Source organism: Stegostoma tigrinum, chromosome 19, assembly GCF_030684315.1.
Source record: "Stegostoma tigrinum isolate sSteTig4 chromosome 19, sSteTig4.hap1, whole genome shotgun sequence".
Lineage (NCBI taxonomy): Eukaryota > Metazoa > Chordata > Chondrichthyes > Orectolobiformes > Stegostomatidae > Stegostoma > Stegostoma tigrinum.
This window is the reverse complement of record NC_081372.1, coordinates 1,994,362-2,019,737: the sequence shown is the minus strand read 5'-3', so window position 1 is coordinate 2,019,737 and position 25,376 is coordinate 1,994,362. Positions and strand designations below refer to the sequence as shown.

Sequence of the window (25,376 nt, the reverse complement as noted above, 5' to 3'; positions counted from 1 at the left end):
AGGATTACCAGCTTCAACCTTCTCTTTTATGGCTGGTCCATTTCTGGTCAGTGGTAATCCCCAGGATGGTAAAACGAGATTATAAAATGGTAACACCATTCAATTTCCTGGGGTGATGTTTAGATTGTTTCATTGCTTTAACGTGTGTGACATGAAACTTATTTGCCACTAATTGGGCTAAGCCTGGGTGTTCGGGTTTTGCTGCTGCTTCACCATCCCTGCAATTTGAAATAGTGCTGAAGATTGCGCAATCAGTGAACATCCACATGTCTTGCCTCATGTTGGAGGAACTTCATAAATGTAGCAGCATATCGGTCCCCTAATTGTAATTGTCATGTTGGGCAGTATGAATTCAAAGGTCAGAAGTGTCTGCAACAATAGTAATTTTGGGAGAGTCAGTTCTTTTCCTTTACTAGAAAAATCAAAGTTACAGTGATTGACATCAGGAAGGGTTTGTGCATTGTATTATGATGATGCTTCATATTAATATTTCTTGAACTTATGTTTTGAATGATTTGGGGGAAAAAAACAGATTTATTTCAGGCTTTGTGGCGTGATCGCTTTAAAAAATGATGTTGGAGCTTCTTTTTTAAAAAAACAAGGCTCCAAAGAAATCATATGAAAGAAAGCCCCTCTTGAGTTTGTGGTGAAACCTATTTGCTCTTTGGAGGAACAACTGAATTGCTAAAAAGTGTATATTGTTTAATTGGCTGAGATGTGGATGTCACAGGCCGGGCCAGCATTTATTGGCCATCCCTCATGGCCCTCGAAGGTGATGAGCTGCTTCCTGGAACTGCTGCAGTCCATTTGGTGTATTTGCACTCACACAATACCCTTAGGGACGGAGTTCCAGGGTTTTGACCCAAAAACTCTGATCTATTTTCCAGGTCAAGGTGGTGAGTGGCTTGGAGAGGGACGTGCAGGTTGTGGTGTTCCCATGTATCTTATGCATCCTTGTCCTTCAAATGGTGGTGCTTTTGGGATTGGGAGGTGCTGTTTTGGGAGTCTTGGTGAATATCTGCAGTGTGTCTAGGTGGTGCATGCCGTTGCTACTGAGTGTTGATAGTTGAGGGACTGAATATTTGTGATTGTATTACTAATCAAGTGGGCTGCCTTTTGTTTTGTATGGTGTCAGCTACTTTAGTGCTGTTAGAGCTGCATTCACCCAGGAAAATGGGAAGTATTCCATTACATTCCTGACTTGTGCCTTGTAGATTGTGGAGTGTTAGGAGGTGAGTTAGCCTGTGATCTGCACTGGTAGCCGCAGTATTTATAGGACTAGTCTAGTTGAGTTTCTTGTCCATTGTAACCCTGAGGATGTTGATTATGGTACTTGCAGTGATTGAGATACTGTTGAATGTCAAGTGGTGATGGTTAGATTCCCTCTACGACCATAGATCACAGACTATAGAATCATACGGTACAGAGGGATATCACCCATGCGCAGGCAGATGAGTTTAGTTTAGAATGGCATCATAGTTGGCACAGATATGCTGAGCCTGTTCTTATGCTATACTGTTCGCACTAGTCTTACTTTTTCACACAGATCCATACTGTTATGACATTTCAAGTTGAGGTTTCCCACCTCAACTGCTCACCCAGACAGTGCATTCCAGGCCCCAATCATCCTTTGGGTGAAAATATGTTTTCCTTATTTCCCCCTAAACATCCTGTCTTGACTTAAAATTATTTCCCTTTCTTGACACTGTTCACCTTGTCCATGCCCCTTATTTTTATACCTCCTCAACCTTGTGTACCCAAAGAAAACAGCCTGAGCTTATCCAATCTCTCTTCATTGTTGAAATGCTTCATTTCAGGCAACATCCTGATGAATCTCTTCTGTACCCCTTCCAGTGCAATCACATCCTTCCTATAGTGTGGTCACCAGAACTGCACATGGTACTATGAAGTTTTATACAGCTCCAACTTAACTCACTTGTTTTACAATTTGTGCCAAACCTGATAAAGGCAAGTGTGTCACCTTAATTACCGTATTAAACTGTCTAGCCACCTTCAGGAGTATGAGAACAACACCCCAAAATCGCCCTGTCCCTTTTGGATAGAGTGGACGTGAATACAATGTTTTCTCTTACTAGGAGAGGCTAGGATCAGAAGAGACTAAGATTAGCGCGGTCTCAGTGAATGGACCGCCCTTTAGAACTGAGATGAGGAATTTTTTCACCTAAAGGGTGATGAATCTGTGGAACCCATTGCTGCAGGAGTCTTTGGAGGCCAAGTCACTGAGTGTTTTCAAGAATGAGATAGGTTCTTGATTATTAAGGGGATTAAGGGTTAGGGGTTAAAGGCAGGAGAATGGGTTTGAGAAACATAAGACGTAGGAGCAGAAATCAGGCCATCCGTCCCATCGAGTCTGCTTCGCCAGTCAATTGTGACTAAGTTCTTGACCCCATTTTCCTGCTTTCTTCTTGTAACCCTTAATCCCCTTGATAATCAAGAACCTATCTATCTCAGTCTTAAATGTCCTTGGTGACCTGGCATCTGCAGCTTCTGTGGCAGTGAATTCCATAGATTCACCACTCTATGGCTGAAGAAGTTTCTCCTTATCTCCGTTCTAAAAGGAGTTCCCTTTAGTCCAAGGCTGTGCCCTTGGATCCTAGTCTCTCCTTTCAATGGAAACATTTTCCCAATGCCTACTCTGTCCAGGCCATTCTAGTTTCAATTTGATTTCTCTCTCTTCTCCCCCCCCACCCCCACAATCATCCTTCTAAACTCCAATGACTATATTCCCAGAGTCCTCAACGTTCCACCATATGTTAAGCTTTTCATTTCTGGGACCATTCTCGTGAACCTGCTCTGAACCAACTCCAGGGACAGCACATTCTTCCCGAGATAATGGGGCTTAAAACTGCACACAATACTCCAAATGTACCCTGACTAAAGCCTCAGTAGTATATCCCTACTTTTGTATTCAAGTCCTCTCAAAGTAAATGCCAACACTGCATTTGCCTTACTGACTACTGACTCAACCTGCAAGTTTACCTTGAGAGAATCTTGGACTAGAACTCCCAAGTCTCTCTGCACTTCAGACTTCTGAATTTTCTCCCCATTTAGAAAATAGTCCATGATTTTATTCTTCTTACCAAAGTGCATGGCCTCTCACTTTCCCACATTATACTCCACCTGTCATACTTTGCCTACTCTTCTAACCTATCCAAATCCTTCTGCAGCCTCCCAACCTCCTCAATACTACCTGCCCCTCCACCTATCTTTGTATCGTCTGCAAACCTAGCCAGAATGCCCACAGTTCCTTCATCTAGTTCCTTCATCTAGTTCATTTAATGTGTAAAGTTAAAAGTTGTGGTCCCAACACTGACCCTTGCGGAAAGCACTTGTTACTGGCTGTCATTCCTGAGAGAGACTTTTATCCCCACTCTCTGCTTTCTGCCTGACAGCCAATCTTCTATCCATGCTGGCACCTTGCCTCTAACATCGTGGGCCGTTATCTTAGTCAGCCTCCTGTGCGCCACCTTGTCGAAGGCCTTCTCGAAGTCCAGGTAGATAACATCCGTTGGCTGTCCTTGGTCTACCCTGCTTGTTACTTCCTCAAAGAATTCCAGCAGGTTTGTCAGGCGTGACCTCCCCTTGATGAAACCATGCTGACTTTGCCCTATTTTACCATATACTTCCAAATATTCAGAAATCTCATCCTTTACAATGGACTTCAAAATCTGAGGTTAGGCTAATAGGCCTGTAATTTTCCATCTTTTGCCTTACTCCTTTTTTAAACAGGGGTGTCACGTTAGCTATTTTCCAGTCCCTGGGACCCTCCCTTACTCTAGTGATTCCTGAAAGTTCACAAATAATGCTTCCACTATTTCTTCAGCTATCTCCTTTAGAACTCTGGAGTGTAGTCCATCTGGTATGATCATATAATCCATGATCCAATGGTGGAGCAGATTCGATGAACCAAAGGGCCTAATTCTCCTATGCCTTATGATCATTCTAGTATCCTGTCATTTATTGAATACTCTCTCAACTTTTTGGAGGTGGTCACTGCCTGGCATTTGTGTGGCATGAATGTTACTTGCCACTTGTCAGCTCAACCCTGGAAATTGTCCAGATCTTGTTGCATTTGTGGAATCACCAAGTTCTGGACAATCGGTGTCTGCCAAGACTCCAGAGAAAGCATGTGTGAATAATGACTTTACTGCACAAGCCAGAATATCAGAATGACAGAGTTTGGAACAATCTACTTCTTAACTTCAAGGATACTCCTAACATTTAGGAATTATTTTTCAGTTTTTAAAATGGACTCCTTTAGAGGATGTCAGTTTTTCCTCTTTACCTGAACAGTGTGTGTATATTTTGGGGTTATTTAGAGGGTAAGCTGGTATACCTCTAGATTAGTAACTGTGAAAATGAACCAGTTATTGCACCTTTGCTAAATGACTTCATTTTGACAATAAACCCTTTAATATCATTTAATAAAGAAATCCAGTTGATATGCCTTTCTATTTAATAATCTGGTGTGGATGAGGCTTTTAATTGGTCATCTCAGTAATCCGGAAATATATATTTTTGTGGTGTTTGGAGTACTGGGATTAGAGCAATAATTTATTCCTCCAACTTTGGGAAAAACAGTATATGGTAGAATTTTTCTAGACCAGTATGAGGAGGTCGTAAGAACTGTTTGAGATCTGGCATTCCAGATGAGGTCTTAGCTACAGATCACATTGAGAACTTTACCTTTACTTTGGCTACAATATTCTAATTCTCCCATAGTCTTTCTAGACGGTAAGGCTGCACTTTCATTGGTGGTTTATCCTGCCTTGGACAAGGGTGAGGCTGAGTGAGAGTCCTTCATGCTAACCCCAGTCAGTATGAGAATTGAACACGTGCTGTTGACAGTGCATTGCATTGCAAACCAGCTGCCCCGCCAACTCCGCTAACCAACGACCAATCCATTGTCCGTGTTGTCCTTGGGATGAGGGCCAATAAATTGAATACCTTTCTTATAGATTGTTCTTTATTGTTTGAATATAATGTACAGAAGTGTGAAATTAGTTATTTTTGTTGGGAATATTTTTCACGCGGTGGAAAACTAGGAATAGTTTGGTATTGAAACAGATCTGGAGGTCCTTGAATGAACCACGTTGACCATCCCTTTGAACAAGGATTGGAAAAGGCTCTTGGGGATACAAGTTAGCCAGGAAGGAGCTGAAGAAGGGGCTTAGGAGAGCTATAAGGGGGCATGAGAAAACCTTGGCAGATAGGATCAAGAAAAACGCCAAAGCTATTCGTCACGTACGTGTTAAAAAGAGAATGACCAAAGAGAGGGTAGGGCCGATCAAGGATTGTAAAGGGAATTTGTGCACGGAGCCCAAAGAGATGAGAGGTCCTCAATGAATACTTTCTTTGGTATTCACAACTGACGGGGACCTAGTTGTTGGGGAGGACAGTGTGAAACAGGCTGGTAGGCTAGAGGAGGTCGAGCTTAGTAAGGCAGATGTACTAGGAATTATGAGGAGCTTGAAGATAGATAAGTCCCCCAGGCCTGATGGAATTTATCCAAGGATTCTATGGGAAGCATGGGGAGAGATCACAGGGCCTTTGGCAATGATCTTTTCGTCCTCACTGTTCACAGGTATAGGTGCTGGAAGATTGGAGAGAGGCAAATGTCATTCCCTTGTTCAAAAAAAAGGAATAAGGATAACCCCAGAAATTACAGGCCAGTTAGTTTTAATTCACTGGTGGGCAAATTATTGGAAAGGGCTCTGAGAGACAGGATTTATGATCACTTGGAAAGGCACGGTTTGATTTGTGAAAATCAGTTTGTGAGGGATAGGTCATGCCTCACAAACCTTATTGAATTCTTTGAAGAGGTGACCAAACACATGGATTAACGTAGAGCAGTCGATGTGGTATACATGGATTTAAGTAAGGCGTTCGATAAGGTTCCCCATGGCAGACTCGTGTGAAAAGTAAGGAGGCATGGGATGGGTGTAATGTGGCATCTTGGATTCAGAATTGGCTGACCCTTAGGAGACAAAGGGTCGTAGTGGACGGAAAATATTCGAGATGGTGCTCAGTTACGAGTGGTGTACCACAAGGATCTGTTCTGGGTTTTCTTCTATTTGCGATTTTTGTAAATGATTTGGATGTAGGAGTGGAAGGGTGGATTAGTAAGTTCTCTACCACCTTCGTATCGTTTGCGTCGTGGACGGTGCAGAGAGCTATTCTGGGTTACGAAGAGACATTGATAGGATGCAAAGCTGGGCTAAGAAGTGGCAGATGGAGTTTAACCCTGAAAAATGAGGTGATTCATTTTGGAAGGACAAATTTGAAAGCTGAATACAGGGTTAACGGATAGATTCTTGGCAGTGTGGAGGAGCAGAGGGATCTTGGGGTTCATGTTCACAGTTCCCTGAAAGCTGCCACCCAGGTAGATAGTTCTTTAGAATGCGTATGGTGTGTTAGCTTTCATTAATAGAGGGATTGAGTTAAAGAGCCGTGAGGTTATGCTCCAGCAATACAAAAGCCTGATTCGGCCACGTCTGGAGTATTGTGCCCTGTTCTGGTCGCCTCAATACGGGAAAGATGTGGAAGTGTTGAAAAAGGTGCAGAGGAGATTTACCAGGATGTTGCCTGGAACAGAGGGAAGATCTTACGAGGGAAAGTTGAGAGAGCTGGGGCTTTTCTCTAGAACCACGAATGACAAAGGATGAGAGTTGACTTGATAGAGGTATACAGAATGATCAGAGGTATAGATAGAGTGGACGGCCAGAGACTTTTTCCTAGGGTGGAGGCAGCTATTACCAGGGGACATAGTTTTAAAGTGAGTGACCGTAGATATCGGGGAGATGTCAGAGGTAGGTTCTTTCCTCAGAGTGGTAGGGACATGGAATGCATTGCTGGAGAGGGTAGTGGAGTCAGCCTCATGAGGGGCATTTATGTGGCTATTAGATAGGCATATTGACGATGGTATAAGGTAGGGATGGAGGTTAGGTAGACCTTAGGTTTAGGATAAAAGTTCAGCGTAATATCATGGGCTGAAGGGCCTGTACTGTGTGCTGTGGGGAGTTAGGAAGGGGATAGGACCTGCACTCATCTTTACCCGCTCCACCTCTGCCTCTTTGACCTGTCTGTCTCCTCTCCACCTATCTTTTCCTTTATCCATCTTCTATATGCCTCCCCCTCTCTCTAGAAGCCCCCTTCCCCTCACCCATTTCTGAAAAAGGGTCAAGCCCGAAACATCAGTGTTCTTGCTCCTCTGATGCTGCTTGGCCTGCTGTGTTCATCTAGCTGTACACCTTGTTATTTGATCAGATGGGCCAGTGAGCTGGGGAATCGCAGATGGAGTTTAACTTGGATAAATGTGAGGTAGTGCATTTTGGGAAGGCAAATCAGGGCAGGACTTATACACTTAATGGCGAGGTCCTGGGGAGTGTTGCTGTACAAAGGGACCTTGGAGTCAGGTTCATAGATCCTTGAAAGTATCATTGCAGGTAGATAGAATAGTGAAAAAGGCGTTTGGTATGCTTGCCTTTATTGGTCACTGCGCTGAGTATAGGAGTTGGGAGGTCATGTTGCAGCTGTACAGGACATTGGTTCGGCCACTTTTGGAATACCGTGTGCAGTTCTGGTGTCCCTCCTATGCGAAGGATGTTGTGAAACTTGAAAGGGTTCAGAAAAGATTTACAAGGATGTTGCCAGGGTTGGAGGGTTTGAGCTATAAGGAGGCTGAAATAGGCTGGGGCTATTTTCCCTGGAGCGTCAGAGGCTGAGGGGTAACCTTTAGAGAAGTTTACAAAATCATGAGGGGCATGGATAGGGTAAATAGACAGGGTCTTTTTCCTGGGTTGGGAGAGTCCACAACTAGAGGGCAAAGGTTTAAGGTGAAAGATTTAAAAGGGACCTAAGGGGCAACTTTTTCGTGCAGAGGGTGGTGCATGTATGGAATGAGCTGCCAGAGGAAGTACAATTACAACATTTAAAAGGCATCTGGATGAATATGTGAATAAGACCATAAGACATAGGAGTGGAAGTAAGGTTATTTGGCCCATCAGGTCCACTCTGCCATTTAAATCATGGTTGATGGGCATTTCAACTTCACTTCCCTGCACTCTCCCCGTAGCCCTTGATTCCTTCTGAGATCAAGAATTTGTCGATCTCTGCCTTGAAGGCATCCAACGTCCCGGCCTCCACTGTACTCCGTGGTAACGAATTCCACAAGCCCACCACTCTCTGGCTGAAGAAATGTCGCCTCATTTCAGTTTTAAATTTACCCCCTCTAATTTTAAGGCTGTGCCCACTAGTCTCCCTGCTTAATGGAAACAACTTCGTAGCGTCCACCCCTTCTAAACCATACATTATCTTGTAAGTTTCTATTAGATCTCCCCTCAACTTTCTTAATTACGGACTCTACCTGCAAGTTAACCTTTAGAGAATCCTGGACCAACACTCCCAGATCCCTTTGTACTTCTGCTTTGCAAATTTTCTCACCCTTTAGAAAATAGTCGATGCGTGTATTCTTTTTTCCAAAGTGAGGTTTTGCACATTTACTCACATTGAATTTCATCAGCCATTTCCTGGACAACTCTCCTAAACTGTCTAAATCTTTCTGCAGCTTCCCCACCTCCTCAGTACTACCTGCCTGTCCACATATCTTTGTATCATTGGCAAACTTCGCCAGAATGCCCCCAGTCCCGTCATCCAGATAATTAGTATATAAGATGAACAGCTGCAGCCCCAATACTTGTCACTGGTTGCCATTCCGAAGAAGAGCCTTTTATCCCAACTCTCTGCCTTCTGTCAGACAGCCAATCCTCAATCCAAGCCAGTAGCTCACCTCGAACACCATGGGCCCTCACCTTGCTCAGCAGCCTCCCGTGAGGCACCGAGAAGGGTTTAAAGAGATATTGGCCAAATGCTGGCAAATGGGGCTAGATTAATTTAAGATATCTGGTTGGCATGGCTGAGTTGACAAAAGGGCCTGTTTCTGTGCTGTACAGCTCTATGACACTATGGTATGGTAGTTAAGTTGAAAGATCAATAGTGGTCATTATTGAATGAGGATCACGCTAGAGAGGGTGAATAGCTGACTGCAGCTCCTGTTTTGTGTGACCACTTTCTTGATTGTTCTTTGAGGCTGAGTTCAGGAACTTCAAGTTCCCACTTAATCCATTCTATACTGACCAGAATTTGATTCAGTATTTCAGTAGTCAATGCTTTGTGTAAGCTCGTTATTTCCTCCTGCCCCGGTTCTGATAGCTGTGTTCGTCCAATTTAATGATGTCATTCGTTTTGAAATTCTGAGAGTCACTTCATCTTCACATTTGAAATTTTTCATTGTTTGCTCTCTAAACTTGTCGCGTAATCTTCTGTTGGATTTGATGTTGGATTCTAAGTGTAGAATTGTGCTTCTGAGATCCACAAAGACCATTATCTCAGTAGTTGTATCTGACATGACCACATTCTTCTCCATCTTCCTTCAAGAAGAGAAGATTAAAGCAGTGACGCAACTGAGCAGTTGAAAATGATCTCCGACATTGAGTAAGATATGTAGTGAGAAACAATTCCCACTAGTGAGGAAAGTATGGAGTTAAATGTGTATCAACATGCACCAATAGCAAGCAATAAGGAAGAACTCCATTGAGTGGTTGGAGTATAAAAGTGAAGACACGTTTGGCAGTTATGTAGAGTTTTGGGAAAGACACGTTTACTCAGATTTTATCTCCTTCCCTAAGGAAGGTTACAGTTGTACTAGAATAGGTGCAGTGCAGATTGATTCCTGTGGTGGGATGATTGCCTTATAAGGAGAAAGAAGGGAACAGTCTGTTTTTTCAGGTGTAGCTTAAAAGGATGAGCAATGATCTGAATGAAATGTATAATGTTTTTAGAGGGGTTAGCAGGGTAGATGTTGACAGATTGCTTCCAGAACCAGGCAGGGAAACAACACTCCCTCAAAGCTGTGTGGCCATTCAGAAGTTATGCTCATGCCGCTAAAGTCATTCATTCATTCAGTGCACCTCTAGAAGTCACTGCACAAGGAACTTGGAGGTATCGTTTTAGGATGAGTTTGTCTGTTTGGGACTGAGATGAGGAACAGTTTTTTTTTCCACTGAAATGGTTGTCATTGGAAAAATCCAAACTGTAGCTGCTCAGAGATTGAGGACTTCCAAGATGGCGATTGGTAAATTTTGCAGCACTGATTTGCACCATCCATGATATAATTGAATGGTGACAGGGATAAATGACAGTCGTGAGCCTAAGCCTTTATGCGACTTCCTTGCCCACTCCACACTCCCCACTAACCACACCACCCCAGCATCTTTCCCTGCAACCGCAGAAAGTGCTACTCGTGCCCCGACACCTCTCCTATCACCTTCATTCAAGGCACAAAACAAACCTTGCATATTAGACGGGTTCACCTGCACATCTGTTAACGTGGTCGACCGTATCTGCTGCTCCCGATGTGGCCTCTACATCGGTGAGACCCAGCAAAGACTCATACCATTTTGTGGAGCATCTGCGGTCTGTACACATCAAACGACAACACCTTCCACACACAAACCGTTTTGACTCCTCCACCCGCTCCTTGACTGATTTCCATCCTGGGCAGCCTCCAGTGTCACAATGACGCCACCTGCAAACTGGAGGAGCAATAACTCATGAGCCTACAACCCAATGGCCGAAACACAGAATTCACCAGTTTTAAAATCTCCCCGCTCCTGGCCTCATCTCGTGTCCAACTGCCGTCCCCACCTCCTTGACCTGACACAACCTGCCCATCTTCTTTCCCACATATCCGCCCCACCCACCTCACTGACCAATCCCCACCGGTCCATACCTGCACCCACCTATCACCATCCCACCTCCCTTCCCCAGCCCCACCCCTCTATTTATTTTGGAGCTCCCTTCCCCCTCCCCGTTTCTAAGAAGGGTCCTGATCTGAAACATCAACTTTCCTGCTCCTCTGCTGCCTGGCCTGCTGTTCCCCAGCTCCATGCTGTGTAATTTCTGACTCCAGCATCTGCAGTTTTAGCTATCTCTAAGCCTTTCAGTTCCTCTCATAATTTCTACATTTCTTCAAGTGCATCATTAGAACATAGAACATAGAAAAGTACAGCACAGTACAGGCCCTTCGGCCCACGATGTTGTGCTGTGGAATAATCCTAATCCAAAAATAAAATAACTTAACCTACATTCCCCTCAATTCACTGCTGTCCATGTGCATGTCCAGCAGTCGCTTAAATGTCACTAATGACTCTGCTTCCACGACTACCACTGGTAAACTATTCCACACGCTGACAACTCTCTGGGTGAAGAACCTCTCTCTGACGTCTCCTCTATACCTTCCTCCGAACACCTTAAAACTATGACCCCCTCGTGGCAGTCAATACTGCCATGGGGAAAGGTCTCTGGCTATCGACTCTATCAATGCCTCTCATTACCTTGTACACCTCGATCAGGTAACCCCTCTTTCTCCTTCTCTCCAGAGAGAAAAGTCTGAGCTCAGTCAACTTCTCCTCGTAAGACAAGCCCTCCAGCCCAGGCGGCATCCTGGTAAACCTCCTTTGCACCCTCTCCAAAGCCTCCACGTCTTTCCTATGATAGGGCGACCAGAACTGGACACAATATTACAAGTGTGGTCTCACCAGGGTTTAGTAGAGCTGCAGCATAACCTTGCGGCTCTTAAACTCTATCCCCCTGTTAATGAAAGTGAAAACACCATATGCTTTCTTAACAACCTTATCCACCAGGGTGGCAACTTTGAGGGAGCCATGAACTTGAACACCAAGATCCTGCTGTTCCTCCACACTGCTGAGAATCCTGCCTTTAATCATATATTCAGCATTTGAATTTGACCTTCCAAAATGCATCACTTTGCATTTATCCAGGTTGATCTCCATCTGCCATTTCTCAGCCTCGCTCTGCATTCTGTCAATTTCTCGCTGAAGCCTGCAATAGCCCTCGATACTATCAACGAACCTCCAACCTTTGTGTCATCAGCAAACATACTAACCCTCTCCTCAACCTCCTCATCCAAGTCATTTATAAAAACTACAAAGAGCAGAGGCCCAAGAATAGAGCTCTGCAGGACACCACTCAGCACTGACCTCCAGGCAGAATACTTACCGACTACAAACCACTCTCTGCCTCCTGTCAGCCAACCAATTCTGAATCCAGACAGCCAAATCACCCTGTATCCCATACCTCCTGACTTTATGAATGAGCCTGCCATGGGGAACCTTATGAAATGCCTTGCTAAAGTCCACGTACACCGCATCCACTGCTCGACCCTCGTCAACCTGTCTCGTGACTTCCTCAAAGAACTCAATAAGATTTGTAAGGCATGACCTGCCCCCGTCAAAGCCATGCTGACTCCCTTTAATCACGCTATGCTTTTCCAAATAATCATAAATCCTATCCCTCAGAATTCTTTCCAAAACCTTGCTGAGCACAGACGTAAGACTGACTGGTCTGTAATTTCCAGGGATTTCCCTATTCCCTTTCTTGAAAAGAGGAACAACATTTGCCTCCCTCCAATCTTCCTGTACGACTCCCGTGGAGAGTGAGGAAGCAAAGATCTTCGCCAGCGGCTTAGCAACCTCCTTTCTCGCTTCCTGGAGCAACCTAGGATAAATTTGGTCCTGCCTTCCGAGATATATCCTAATGTTGTATCCAATCTGTGTATCAGGTCTTGGTCGCTGTGTAGGCTTTCTTTGTCTTTTGCTCTGAACCTACAATTTATTTGCGCTCTGCAGCTGTCAGCCTGGTTTTGGTGACACTATCCAAATTTCTGCAGATATATGGAGAACACTCATGCACAAACCTTACTCTTCATTATGTTAGTTATTGTTTAACATAGCAATTTACTATGATAACATTATAATTCAATTTTGCTTTCAGCTCTCACTATATTTGTAGGCTGCAACACTAGGTGGCTCTGTGGGCAAGCAATCTGGTCTATCTATTTCCTTGATTGACCATCACTATCGAATGGGAAAATTGCAATTAAACAATTTATTTCATTATGTATATGTCTGATAACTTTAACTGACAATCCACGTAATTCTATCATTGCAGATACTAAGCTGGCTATATGAAAACTAGATCATGAAAATACAGAAGAAAGAAAAACTGGTGAGTGTACCAATCTGATCTCCCATTTCCTGTTTGATGTCAGGACTTAACAGTTATGTTTTTGTGAAATGGCCCTGCCTTCTGACTTTTTTCCACTGCCTTGTTTCCACTGTGGCATTTACTACATGCTGGTTACTCTCCGGTACCGTTTTCTTCATGTGTACGCCTTGGCAGTTTCTGTCAGTGGACTAGTTGCCTGTGGGGAAAGTGGGTGTTACGTCATGGAGACACTCTATCCTATTCCCTTCACTTGACTGCTGTGCAAGCGGTTTTGATAGGCAGCTGGAATCTGATCCCAGGCCCTGGCTGATGGAGTTTTTTTTTCTTTACTTCTTTGTCTTTCCAAAGCAGAGCAGTGAAGGCCAGTTGTGATTCAACTCACTAAGATCATGTAACTCAGGCAGATTGGGGGTTAAATTTGGGGGTTTTTAATTGTTGTGTATTATTCTAACAATGGTAATAACTTATTTGGCTGTTATGAGATGGTGGATCCTAATTCAGGAGTAAACTTTGGCAGCGAATAAAAACAATTTACAGGAATGTGGGAAAAGATCAGGGGTGTTGGATTAACTGGTTTGCTGCTTGAACTAGCAAGTATCACTTGCTGAATGGCCTACTGCATTCAATATTCTATGATTCTATAATTATCTGTGCTCCTAATTGCAGTTGTCACGGCGTTTTTGGTTTCCCATGGTAACAACTTGCAGTGTTCTGACGGAGTACAGGATGGGATTTGCAGGGGATTGTTACTTGGTGCAGGTTTCGGGTGTGAAGTTTCTTTGTCTGATATATCTGACGGCTACACTAAGCATACAAGTATTTTTGTTTTACTTAGGGAGACAGTGGAAATGTTGGTGTGATTATGACAGGACTGGAAGATAAAGCTGCTGTTTATTTTCTCTTAATATGCAGGATCCTGAGCTTTTATAGCTAGATGCAGAGAATATAAAAAAAGGAAATGGTGCTGAACCTCTATAAAACATTAGTTTAGCCTTAACTGTGATATTGTGTTCTGACTACCATACTAATAACAGAATGTCAAGACTTCAGAAAAGGTGAAAAGGGCATTTACTAATAAGGGACCAAGAATAGGGGACTTCAGTTCAGGCTGATTACAGCTGATGAGAATTAAGGGGAGGCATAGTAGATTTGGGGTGGATACAAGGACAATTTTTTTCACCCAGAGGGTGATGTGAATCTGGAACTCCCTCCTATAATTGTGGCAGAGGAAATATTCATTACATGTAAGAATTATTTAGAAGTGCATTTGCAATACCAAAGCATAGAAGGCTGTGGACCAAGTGCCGGAAAATGGGATTAGAATAGTTAAGTGGTTGTTTTTTGACTGGTGCAGACTCATTGGGCTAAAGGGCCTTTTTCTGTGCTGTAGACCTTTGTGGCTCTATGAAAAGATGGGGGAAGCTGAGATTGTACTTATGACAGATTTAACAGCAATATTTAGAACTCTGAGGTGTTTTGACAAGAAGGAACTGAAACTGGATAGGAGGAGGATCTATTAGCAGAGAACGTAAGTTTCAGATAATTGGTGAATGAGGAAAGATGATTTTTAAGCAACAAGTTGTTCTCATTTGGAATGTGTTGTATTTGAAAAGGAAATGTATCTGCAGAGATCTGGGAAAGAGCAGAAAGTAGGGCAAATTGAATAGTTCTTTCAAAGAATCAGCTTGGGTAGGGAGGGCCAAATGAGCATCCTGTGCTTTATTGTTCTATCTAAAAGAAAGATTTAGGCTTTTATAAGAGCTTATCAGGTCTTGAACGTTTACTTTATGCAGTAACTTACTACGTGTACAAACATGTATATAAATCCTTTGCAGAGTAGTGAGATGAGTCACTAGTTAATTTTTGATCATGGATCAGGGAATTACATTGGTGTAAAGACTTTCCAATGCTGCTTTTGAACATGGGATTTTTAACACATAGTTGAAACTGTGTTGTTGGCAAATGGAGTTAAGGGATACAACACGAATCTTAGTGTTTTGACAACACAAAAGACTAGTGCGCAGTATCCAAGGCAGATTACAGAAGGACCACTGCTAGTCCTGTGAGCGCAGTAACAATCTGTTGCATTTGCAAATTATCATCCTGTGTGATCTATTCATTGGTAATTCCTGCATCTGGTGGACAAAGCTTGACAGCTTGGCTCCTGATATCTCACCTGCTGTTGAAAAAATAGCTAAATATCATTTGAACTCCTGTTGGATAAAACACCTGACCCCGAGTGCTATATCCTTGGCTTTTGAAGGAAATGAGAGGAGATGGCACAGAATCTGGCCACTTTTTTTCCTCAGGACATCTGTGTCGCTTACAGTAGGGAGTAGCTGAAGGGCAAGAGGCGTAAACCAGCTAACAATCGGACAGTTAGTCTAGTGTGCATCTCTGGGTAAACTCTCCAAATCTATAAGTTCAAGACCTCAAAATGCATGAGGTAATTGAGCATAAATTGATTTGTGCAAGGCAAGTTGTGTTTGGCAAATATCGTGTTTTTATTTTTAAAGGTACTGATTTAAATTAATGATGTGATACATTAAATTCAAAAGACATTGGAGGTGTATTTGTAATGATTGGGGATCAATCATCAGGGAAATGGTAACAAACTCTAACAGCTTGAATAAAGTGTTGAATGTAACATTGGGAAGAAAGGGTCAATGTAAACAGGTGTTGCTTGGCCTGCAGAGCTGGAAGTGACATTCCCAGGGGCTGTTGATCTCACATTATGCATCAGTAATTTTGAGTTTGATTTAAGCAGTGCAATTGTAAGATGATACAGAAGTATTGAAATTAGTGAACTGTGCAGCAAATGATAGAAGACATTTGGAGAATCAACAGCAATGGAATGGGCAGAAAGTGGTGTTTCCAATAAAGTCTAAGTAGTGCAGTTTGGGAAGTTAAATAAGGATTTGCAATTGATAGTGCTTTCTGTAACTTCAGGATGTCTGAATGAACTTCATAATTAATAGTCATTTCGAAAATTGAATGCTGTAATAATGTAAGAAATGCGGCAGACAGTTTACACACAGTAAACTCTCTCAAACAGCAATGAGATAAATTAGATAACCTGTGGGTGCAAGGAAGAAATGTTAGGCTGCTGGGTTAAATTCCTGTGCTCTGTTCTACTCAGTCTTTACGAGGCATATAGCACTGAAGTGTATCTCCTGACTCTGTAAATGTTTCTTTAAGTCTTTTCTTAGATGTTTAGATGTGTTGCGCAGTGTCCAGGGCAAGTGGGTCCTCAACCTGGACAATCTTGCACCTTTCTATAAAGCTCTTGAAGTGTGTATTTAAGTGTGAGAAGGCAGTAAAGCCAAATTTAAATTAAATTAAACCAATTAAACAACTGACAGCCCTGGATGTTTAGAGATAATGGGAACTGCAGATGCTGGAGATTCCAAGATAATAAAATGTGAGGCTGGATGAACACAGCAGGCCAAGCAGCATCTCAGGAGCACAAAAGCTGACGTTTCGGGCCTAGACCCTTCATCAGAGAGGGGGATGGGGGGAGGGAACTGGAATAAATAGGGAGAGAGGGGGAGGCGGACCGAAGATGGAGAGTAAAGAAGATAGGTGGAGAGGGTGTAGGTGGGGAGGTAGGGAGGGGATAGGTCAGTCCAGGGAAGACGGACAGGTCAAGGAGGTGGGATGAGGTTAGTAGGTAGCTGGGGGTGCGGCTTGGGGTGGGAGGAAGGGATGGGTGAGAGGAAGAACCGGTTAGGGAGGCAGAGACAGGTTGGACTGGTTTTGGGATGCAGTGGGTAGAGGGGAAGAGCTGGGCTGGTTGTGTGGTGCAGTGGGGGGAGGGGATGAACTGGGCTGGTTGAGGGATGCAGTGGGGGAAGGGGAGATTTTGAAACTGGTGAAGTCCACATTGATACCATATGGCTGCAGGGTTCCCAGGCGGAATATGAGTTGCTGTTCCTGCAACCTTCGGGTGGCATCATTGTGGCAGTGCAGGAGGCCCATGATGGACATGTCATCAAGAGAATGGGAGGGGGAGTGGAAATGGTTTGCGACTGGGAGGTGCAGTTGTTTGTTGCGAACTGAGCGGAGGTGTTCTGCAAAGCGGTCCCCAAGCCTCCGCTTGGTTTCCCCAATGTAGAGAAAGCCGCACCGGGTACAGTGGATGCAGTATACCACATTGGCAGATGTGCAGGTGAACCTCTGCTTAATGTGGAATGTCATCTTGGGGCCTGGGATGGGGGTGAGGGAGGAGGTGTGGGGACAAGTGTAGCATTTCCTGCGGTTGCAGGGGAAGGTGCCGGGTGTGGTGGGGTTGGAGGGCAGTGTGGAGCGAACAAGGGAGTCACGGAGAGAGTGGTCTCTCCGGAAAGCAGACAGGGGTGGGGATGGAAAAATGTCTTGGGTGGTGGGGTCGGATTGTAAATGGCGGAAGTGTCGGAGGATAATGCGTTGTATCCGGAGGTTGGTAGGGTGGTGTGTGAGAACGAGGGGGATCCTCTTGGGGCGGTTGTGGCGGGGGCGGGGTGTGAGGGATGTGTCGCGGGAAATGCGGGAGACACGGTCAAGGGCGTTCTCAATCACCGTGGGGGGGAAGTTGCGGTCCTTAAAGAACTTGGACATCTGGGATGTGCGGGAGTGGAATGTCTTATCGTGGGAGCAGATGCGGCGGAGGCGGAGGAATTGGGAATAGGGGATGGAATTTTTGCAGGAGGGTGGGTGGGAGGAGGTGTATTCTAGGTAGCTGTGGGAGTCGGTGGGCTTGTAATGGACATCAGTTACAAGCTGATTGCCTGAGATGGAGACTGAGAGGTCCAGGAAGGTGAGGGATGTGCTGGAGATGGCCCAGGTGAACTGAAGGTTGGGGTGGAAGGTGTTGGTGAAGTGGATGAACTGTTCGAGCTCCTCTGGGGAGCAAGAGGCGGCGCCGATACAGTCATCAATGTACCGGAGGAAGAGGTGGGGTTTGGGGCCTGTGTAGGTGCGGAAGATGGACTGTTCCACGTAACCTACAAAGAGGCAGGCATAGCTGGGGCCCATGCGGGTGCCCATGGCCACCCCCTTAGTCTGTAGGAAGTGGGAGGAGTCAAAAGAGAAGTTGTTGAGTGTGAGGACGAGTTCCGCTAGGCGGATGAGAGTGTCGGTGGAGGGGGCCTGGTCGGGCCTGCGGGACAGGAAGAAGCGGAGGGCCTTGAGGCCATCTCCATGCGGAATGCAGGTGTACAGGGACTGGACGTCCATGGTGAATATGAGGTGTTGGGGGCCAGGGAATTGGAAGTCCTGGAGGAGGTGGAGGGCGTGGGTGGTTCCACTGACCCCTTCACCCGCTTCCAACACAAGTCCTCCTCCTGGACACCACCCCCAGGCCTCCTACCCTCCCTCGACCTCTTCATCTCCAACTGCCGTCGAGACATTAACCGCCTCAACCTCTCCACCCCTCTCACCCACTCCAACCTCTCCCCCGCAGAACGGGCAGCCCTCCGCTCCCTCCGCTCCAACCCCAACCTCACCATCAAACCCGCAGACAAGGGTGGCGCAGTGGTAGTATGGCGTACTGACCTCTACATCGCCGAGGCCAGACGCCAACTCTCCGACACCACCTCCTACCGCCTCCTCGATCATGACCCCACACCCGAGCACCAAACCATCATCTCCAACACCATTCATGACCTCATCACCTCAGGGAACCTCCCACCCACAGCCTCCAACCTCATTGTTCCCCAACCCCGCACGGCCCGTTTCTATCTCCTTCCCAAAATCCACAAACCTGCCTGCCCTGGTCGACCCATCGTCTCAGCCTGCTCCTGCCCCACCGAACTCATCTCCACCTATCTGGACTCCATTTTCTCCCCTTTGGTCCAGGAACTCCCCACCTATGTCCGTGACACCACCCACGCCCTCCACCTCCTCCAGGACTTCCAATTCCCTGGCCCCCAACACCTCATATTCACCATGGACGTCCAGTCCCTGTACACCTGCATTCCGCATGGAGATGGCCTCAAGGCCCTCCGCTTCTTCCTGTCCCGCAGGCCCGACCAGGCCCCCTCCACCGACACTCTCATCCGCCTAGCGGAACTCGTCCTCACACTCAACAACTTCTCTTTTGACTCCTCCCACTTCCTACAGACTAAGGGGGTGGCCATGGGCACCCGCATGGGCCCCAGCTATGCCTGCCTCTTTGTAGGTTACGTGGAACAGTCCATCTTCCGCACCTACACAGGCCCCAAACCCCACCTCTTCCTCCGGTACATTGATGACTGTATCGGCGCCGCCTCTTGCTCCCCAGAGGAGCTCGAACAGTTCATCCACTTCACCAACACCTTCCACCCCAACCTTCAGTTCACCTGGGCCATCTCCAGCACATCCCTCACCTTCCTGGACCTCTCAGTCTCCATCTCAGGCAATCAGCTTGTAACTGATGTCCATTACAAGCCCACCGACTCCCACAGCTACCTAGAATACACCTCCTCCCACCCACCCTCCTGCAAAAATTCCATCCCCTATTCCCAATTCCTCCGCCTCCGCCGCATCTGCTCCCACGATAAGACATTCCACTCCCGCACATCCCAGATGTCCAAGTTCTTTAAGGACCGCAACTTCCCCCCCACGGTGATTGAGAACGCCCTTGACCGTGTCTCCCGCATTTCCCGCGACACATCCCTCACACCCCGCCCCCGCCACAACCGCCCCAAGAGGATCCCCCTCGTTCTCACACACCACCCTACCAACCTCCGGATACAACGCATTATCCTCCGACACTTCCGCCATTTACAATCCGACCCCACCACCCAAGACATTTTTCCATCCCCACCCCTGTCTGCTTTCCGGAGAGACCACTCTCTCCGTGACTCCCTTGTTCGCTCCACACTGCCCTCCAACCCCACCACACCCGGCACCTTCCCCTGCAACCGCAGGAAATGCTACACTTGTCCCCACACCTCCTCCCTCACCCCCATCCCAGGCCCCAAGATGACATTCCACATTAAGCAGAGGTTCACCTGCACATCTGCCAATGTGGTATACTGCATCCACTGTACCCGGTGCGGCTTTCTCTACATTGGGGAAACCAAGCGGAGGCTTGGGGACCGCTTTGCAGAACACCTCCGCTCAGTTCGCAACAAACAACTGCACCTCCCAGTCGCAAACCATTTCCACTCCCCCTCCCATTCTCTTGATGACATGTCCATCATGGGCCTCCTGCACTGCCACAATGATGCCACCCGAAGGTTGCAGGAACAGCAACTCATATTCCGCCTGGGAACCCTGCAGCCATATGGTATCAATGTGGACTTCACCAGTTTCAAAATCTCCCCTTCCCCCACTGCATCCCTCAACCAGCCCAGTTCATCCCCTCCCCCCACTGCACCACACAACCAGCCCAGCTCTTCCCCTCTACCCACTGCATCCCAAAACCAGTCCAACCTGTCTCTGCCTCCCTAACCGGTTCTTCCTCTCACCCATCCCTTCCTCCCACCCCAAGCCGCACCCCCAGCTACCTACTAACCTCATCCCACCTCCTTGACCTGTCCGTCTTCCCTGGACTGACCTATCCCCTCCCTACCTCCCCACCTACACCCTCTCCACCTATCTTCTTTACTCTCCATCTTCGGTCCGCCTCCCCCTCTCTCCCTATTTATTCCAGTTCCCTCCCCCCATCCCCCTCTCTGATGAAGGGTCTAGGCCCGAAACGTCAGCTTTTGTGCTCCTGAGATGCTGCTTGGCCTGCTGTGTTCATCCAGCCTCACATTTTATTATCTAGCCCTGGATGTTTGTTGTTTTTTATGAATTAACCTGTTCAGAGATATATTACAAACCTAGGTGGGCCTTGAACCTGGTTCTCCCATCTCAGAGGCAGGAACACCCCAACAGCCTTAGGGTAACCGTACATAATCAATGCCCTCTATCTGTATAGACTTAAATTCAGTTGACAAAATCGACAAGTTGTTCTTGAAAATTATCTTTCGCAATCTGAGAGAGAAGAATGGAGCAGAGATAGTAGGAACTGCAGATGCTGGAGAATCTGAGATAAGGTGTACAGTTGGACGAACACAGCAGGCCAAGCAGCATCAGAGGAACAGGAAAGCTGACATTTCGAGCCTAGATCCTTCTCCAGGAAGAGTTTTATGAAGAAGGGTCTAGGCCCGAAATGTCAGCTTTCCTGCTCCTCTGCTGCTTGGCCTGTTGTGTTCATCCAGCTCTACACCTTATTATCTCAGAAGAATGGTGCATCTGTGTAACTTCAGAAAAGCAAAATCACAGACCAATTCCTGTGCTGTCGTCATGGACCAAATATCTGAGAATTTAATCGACTCTCTGTCTGTCTGTGACATTTTTTAGGGATTTGATGTCTTTTTATCTCCTATACCTTGCTCTATTTTGACAGCTATATTCCCAGCTGCGAATGTGTACAGGTGATTAACATTGTAAATCTGTGTGAAAGTATCATACAAGTGATGTTGTTATGGGTGACCTGCCTCTTGCAGTGCCATACTAGGCAGTGTGTTGTATCCCAGAGCCTCCACTGATCCTCTTCACGGTAAAATATCTGAGCTGCATTTATTTGCTTATCTTGTAATCTAATCAGGAAGACAGCAGTGAATTATGTTCCCTGGAGCTTCCAAAGTAGCATCCTTTATTATTAGAAATTTTTTAGTTTTCCTAAATTTTAACTTCCATAAAGGTCTCTGAACTTCCTCGAAGTCCCTTCACAGATCGCAGCTAATCCTAATTTTCACTTTAAAACCTACTTCCTAATGCACAATTCTGGTAATAGGAGTTAAAAAAAATCTTGACCGCTTGCATTTCTGCAACACATACTCCCTTACCACCTGCCACTGGGAACTATGCCTTTACAGACTTCAACGCTGAGCTCTGCAATTCTATTCTAAACCTCTTGTTTCTTGTTCCTCGTTCCCCTTTTACTATACTCTTGATATCTGCCACCTTCCTGCTGGTCACCAGCACTGCTACTTCTGGTAATTTGTTGCCAGGTTTTCATTGCCCCCAGTGATGCAAGGGAATTTTTCCTAAATTAAGGATGCTGTATGATACCAGTTTATTTCTGGGACAAAGCCAATTTGATTACTCTGACTGTGAACCTGCATGAACTCTGCTAAATCACCAGACCATGAACTGACCTTTAAATATAAACCAAAAGAACTGCGGATGCTGGAAATCAAAAGCAGAAGTTGCTGGAAAAGCTCAACAGGTCTGGCAGCATCTGTGAAGAGAAATCAGTTAACATTTCGGGTTGAAAGGACCATCCTCAGACTGACCTTTGGTCGTTTCTGATCTGCATTGATTAGTTTCACATGAAGGAGTGAACATACACAGCAGACATGTGGATGCTGTTTAAGGAGCAGTTGTTGCGAGTTATGTATAAATTTGTTCCTCTGAGGCAGGTAAGAAGGGGTAAGATTAAGGAGCCTTGGATGACGGGTACAGAGGTGCTTCTTGTCAAAAAGAAAAAGGCAGCGTACGTAAGGTGGAGGAAGTAAGGGTCTAGCACAGCTTTAGAGGATTACAGGCTTGCTCGGAAGGAGCTCAAAGTGGACTGAGGGGGGCCAGGAGGAGGCAGGAAAAAGGCTTGGCAGGAAGGATTAGGGAGAACCCGAAGGCATTTTACTCATACATGAGGAATAAGAGAATGATCAGGGAGAAGGTAGGACCAATCAGGGATAGCGTAGGGAACTTGTGCATGGAGTCTGAGCAGATAGGGGATGCCCTAAATGAGATTTTGCTTCGGTTTTCACTAAGGAAAGGGACCTTGTTGTGAATGAGAACTTTGTGGAGCAGGGAAACAGGCTTGAACAGATCGAGACAGATGGAGATCAACCTGGATAAATGCAAAGTGATGCCTTTTGGAAGGTCAAATTCAAATGCTGAATATAGGATTAAAGGCAGGATTCTCAGCAGTGTGGAGGAACAGCAGGATCTTGGTGTTCAAGTGCATGGCTCCCTCAAAGTTGCCACCCAGGTGGATAAAGTTGTTAAGAAAGCATATGGTGTTTTGGCTTTCATTAACAGGGGGATAGAGTTTAACAGCCGTGAGGTTATGCTGCAGCTCTACTAAACCCTGGTGAGACCACACTTGTAATATTGTGTCCAGTTCTGGTCGCCCTATCATAGGAAAGACGTGGAGGCTTTGGAGAGGGTGCAAAGGAGGTTTACCAGGATGCTGCCCGGACTGGAGGGCTTGTCTTATGAGGAGCGGTTGACTGAGCTCAGACTTTTCTCTCTGGAGAGAAGGAGGAAGAGAGGTGACCTGATCGAGGTATACAAGGTAATGAGAGGCATTGATAGAGTCGATAGCCAGAGAATTTTCCCCATGGCAGGATTGACTGCCACGAGGGGTCATAGTTTTAAGATGTTAGGAGGAAGGTATAGAGGAGACGTCAGAGGGAGGTTCTTCACCCAGAGAGTTGTGAGCGCATGGAATAGTTTACCATGGTAGTCGTGGAAGCAGAGTCATTAATGACATTTAAGCAACTGCTGGACATGCACGTGGACAGCAATGAATTGAGGGGAATGTAGGTTAGGTTACTTTATTTTTGGGTTTGGATTATTCCACAGCACAACATCGTGGGCCGAAGGGCCTGTACTGTGCTGTACTTTCCTATGTTCTATACCATCTGAATGGGATACTATGTGCATTTTTTACTTTGGGGAAGGATTTTCTTACCATTTGTCAGTGTTGGATTGTTCTGTAAATGACACCTAACTGTTAAAGTGTGTGAACATTTCCTGGGAATTCAGTCAAAGACGATCAAGTTTTTGATGTCATATTTAACCTGGAGATTTATATTTAGCTAATGTAAGCACCTGTTGTTAATCTCTTATCTGTAGCACATGACCTGCTGGTAAAATTGTATTACCTGCACCATGAATGTGTGAACAACAACTTGAATTATGTAGTACCCGTATCAAAAGCACTTCACTGCATCATTCTTAGACAGAATTTGGCAGTAAACCATAAGGTATTGTGGCAGGTGACAAAAGCTCCGCAGTAGATTCTATGAGAAGAGAGCAGGACAGGTTTTGGATGGGAATTTGACTTCACGTGCATTCAGAAATACAAATTAGGAGTCGGCCATTCTAACCCTCAAGACTCTGCTGCCATTCTATAAGTTTGAGTGACTCTGAAATTATTAGCTTATTCAGAATCTGGGGAAAACTCTTCATTGGTATGAAGACGTACAAAGCATATCGTAAAATGTTTATGTCACGGCCACTCAATTCATTATATCCTTGGTCCAAACGTGAACTGAATTCAAGAGGGGATGTGAGAGTGACTTCCCCTGATGTCAAGGCCTCATTTGGCTGAATGTGGTATCAAGAAGCTGTTGCAGAACTAGAGTCGATGGAAATTAGGAGAAAAATTCTCTGGCTGGAGTCATACCTGGCACCTGGCTGTGGTATTTGGAGATTGGTCTTCTCAGCTCCAGGACATCTCTGCAGGAGGTCCTCAGGGTAGCGTCCTCAGCCGAACCATCTTCAGCTGCTTCATCAATGACCTTCCATTTACCATAAGGTCAAATGTGGGGATGGTTGCTGATAATTGTACAATATTCAGCAGCATTCATGACTCTTCAGAGACTGAATCACTCCAAATGCAGCAGGGCTGGGACAATACCCAAATTTAGGCTGACATGTGGCAAGTAACATGCGTGCCAACTCTCGAGACAATCTGACCATTGTCCATTGATTTTTAATGGCTTTACCATCACTGAATTTATAAAGGTTAATATCCTGGGGATTACTATTGATGAGAAACTGAATGCATCCAGCCATATGATTACAGTGGCTACAAGAGCAGTTCAGAAGCTAAGAATCCTGCAGCGAGTAACTTCACTCTGGAAAGCCTGCCCACTATCTACAGGATACAATTCATTAGTAGAATGGAATGCTGCCTCCTTTATCTGCATGAGTGCAGCTCCAATCACACTTATTGATCATAACACCATCCAGGATACAGAATCACAGAAAATAGAAACAGCAGTAGGTCATTTTGGCCTTTTGGAGCCACCTTCACCATTTATTATGATAATGGCACCATCCAACTCAAGCTGTCCCCACTGTTCACCCATATTCTCTGACCTGTTTAGCCCCAAGTGTTGTATCCAATTCCTCCTTGAAATTATACAGCTTTGTCCTAAGCTGCTTTCTGTAGTAGCAGCTTAGCAACTTGTATAAGCTTACCAATCACTGGTTGAAGAAATTTCTTCTTATCTCCGTTTGAAATGGTTTTCCCTCTATTCTTAACCTGTAAAGTCCTTATTAGAATTTTGTTCATCTCT

General features: G+C 45.5%; 1 protein-coding gene across 3 annotated transcripts in view; it reads left to right on the top strand.

Moving 5' to 3' along the window:
- The window catches only part of chd6 (chromodomain helicase DNA binding protein 6), a 266,089-nt gene that overhangs the window by 13,556 nt on the left and 227,157 nt on the right, over window positions 1-25,376 (top strand). For all 3 annotated transcript variants that reach the window (XM_059652680.1, XM_059652681.1, XM_059652682.1), the window contains one exon: window positions 13,051-13,107. In XM_059652680.1, the coding sequence (XP_059508663.1) occupies window positions 13,081-13,107 (27 nt within the window). In that variant the 5' untranslated portion in view covers window positions 13,051-13,080. The remainder of the gene's footprint in view (window positions 1-13,050; window positions 13,108-25,376) is intronic.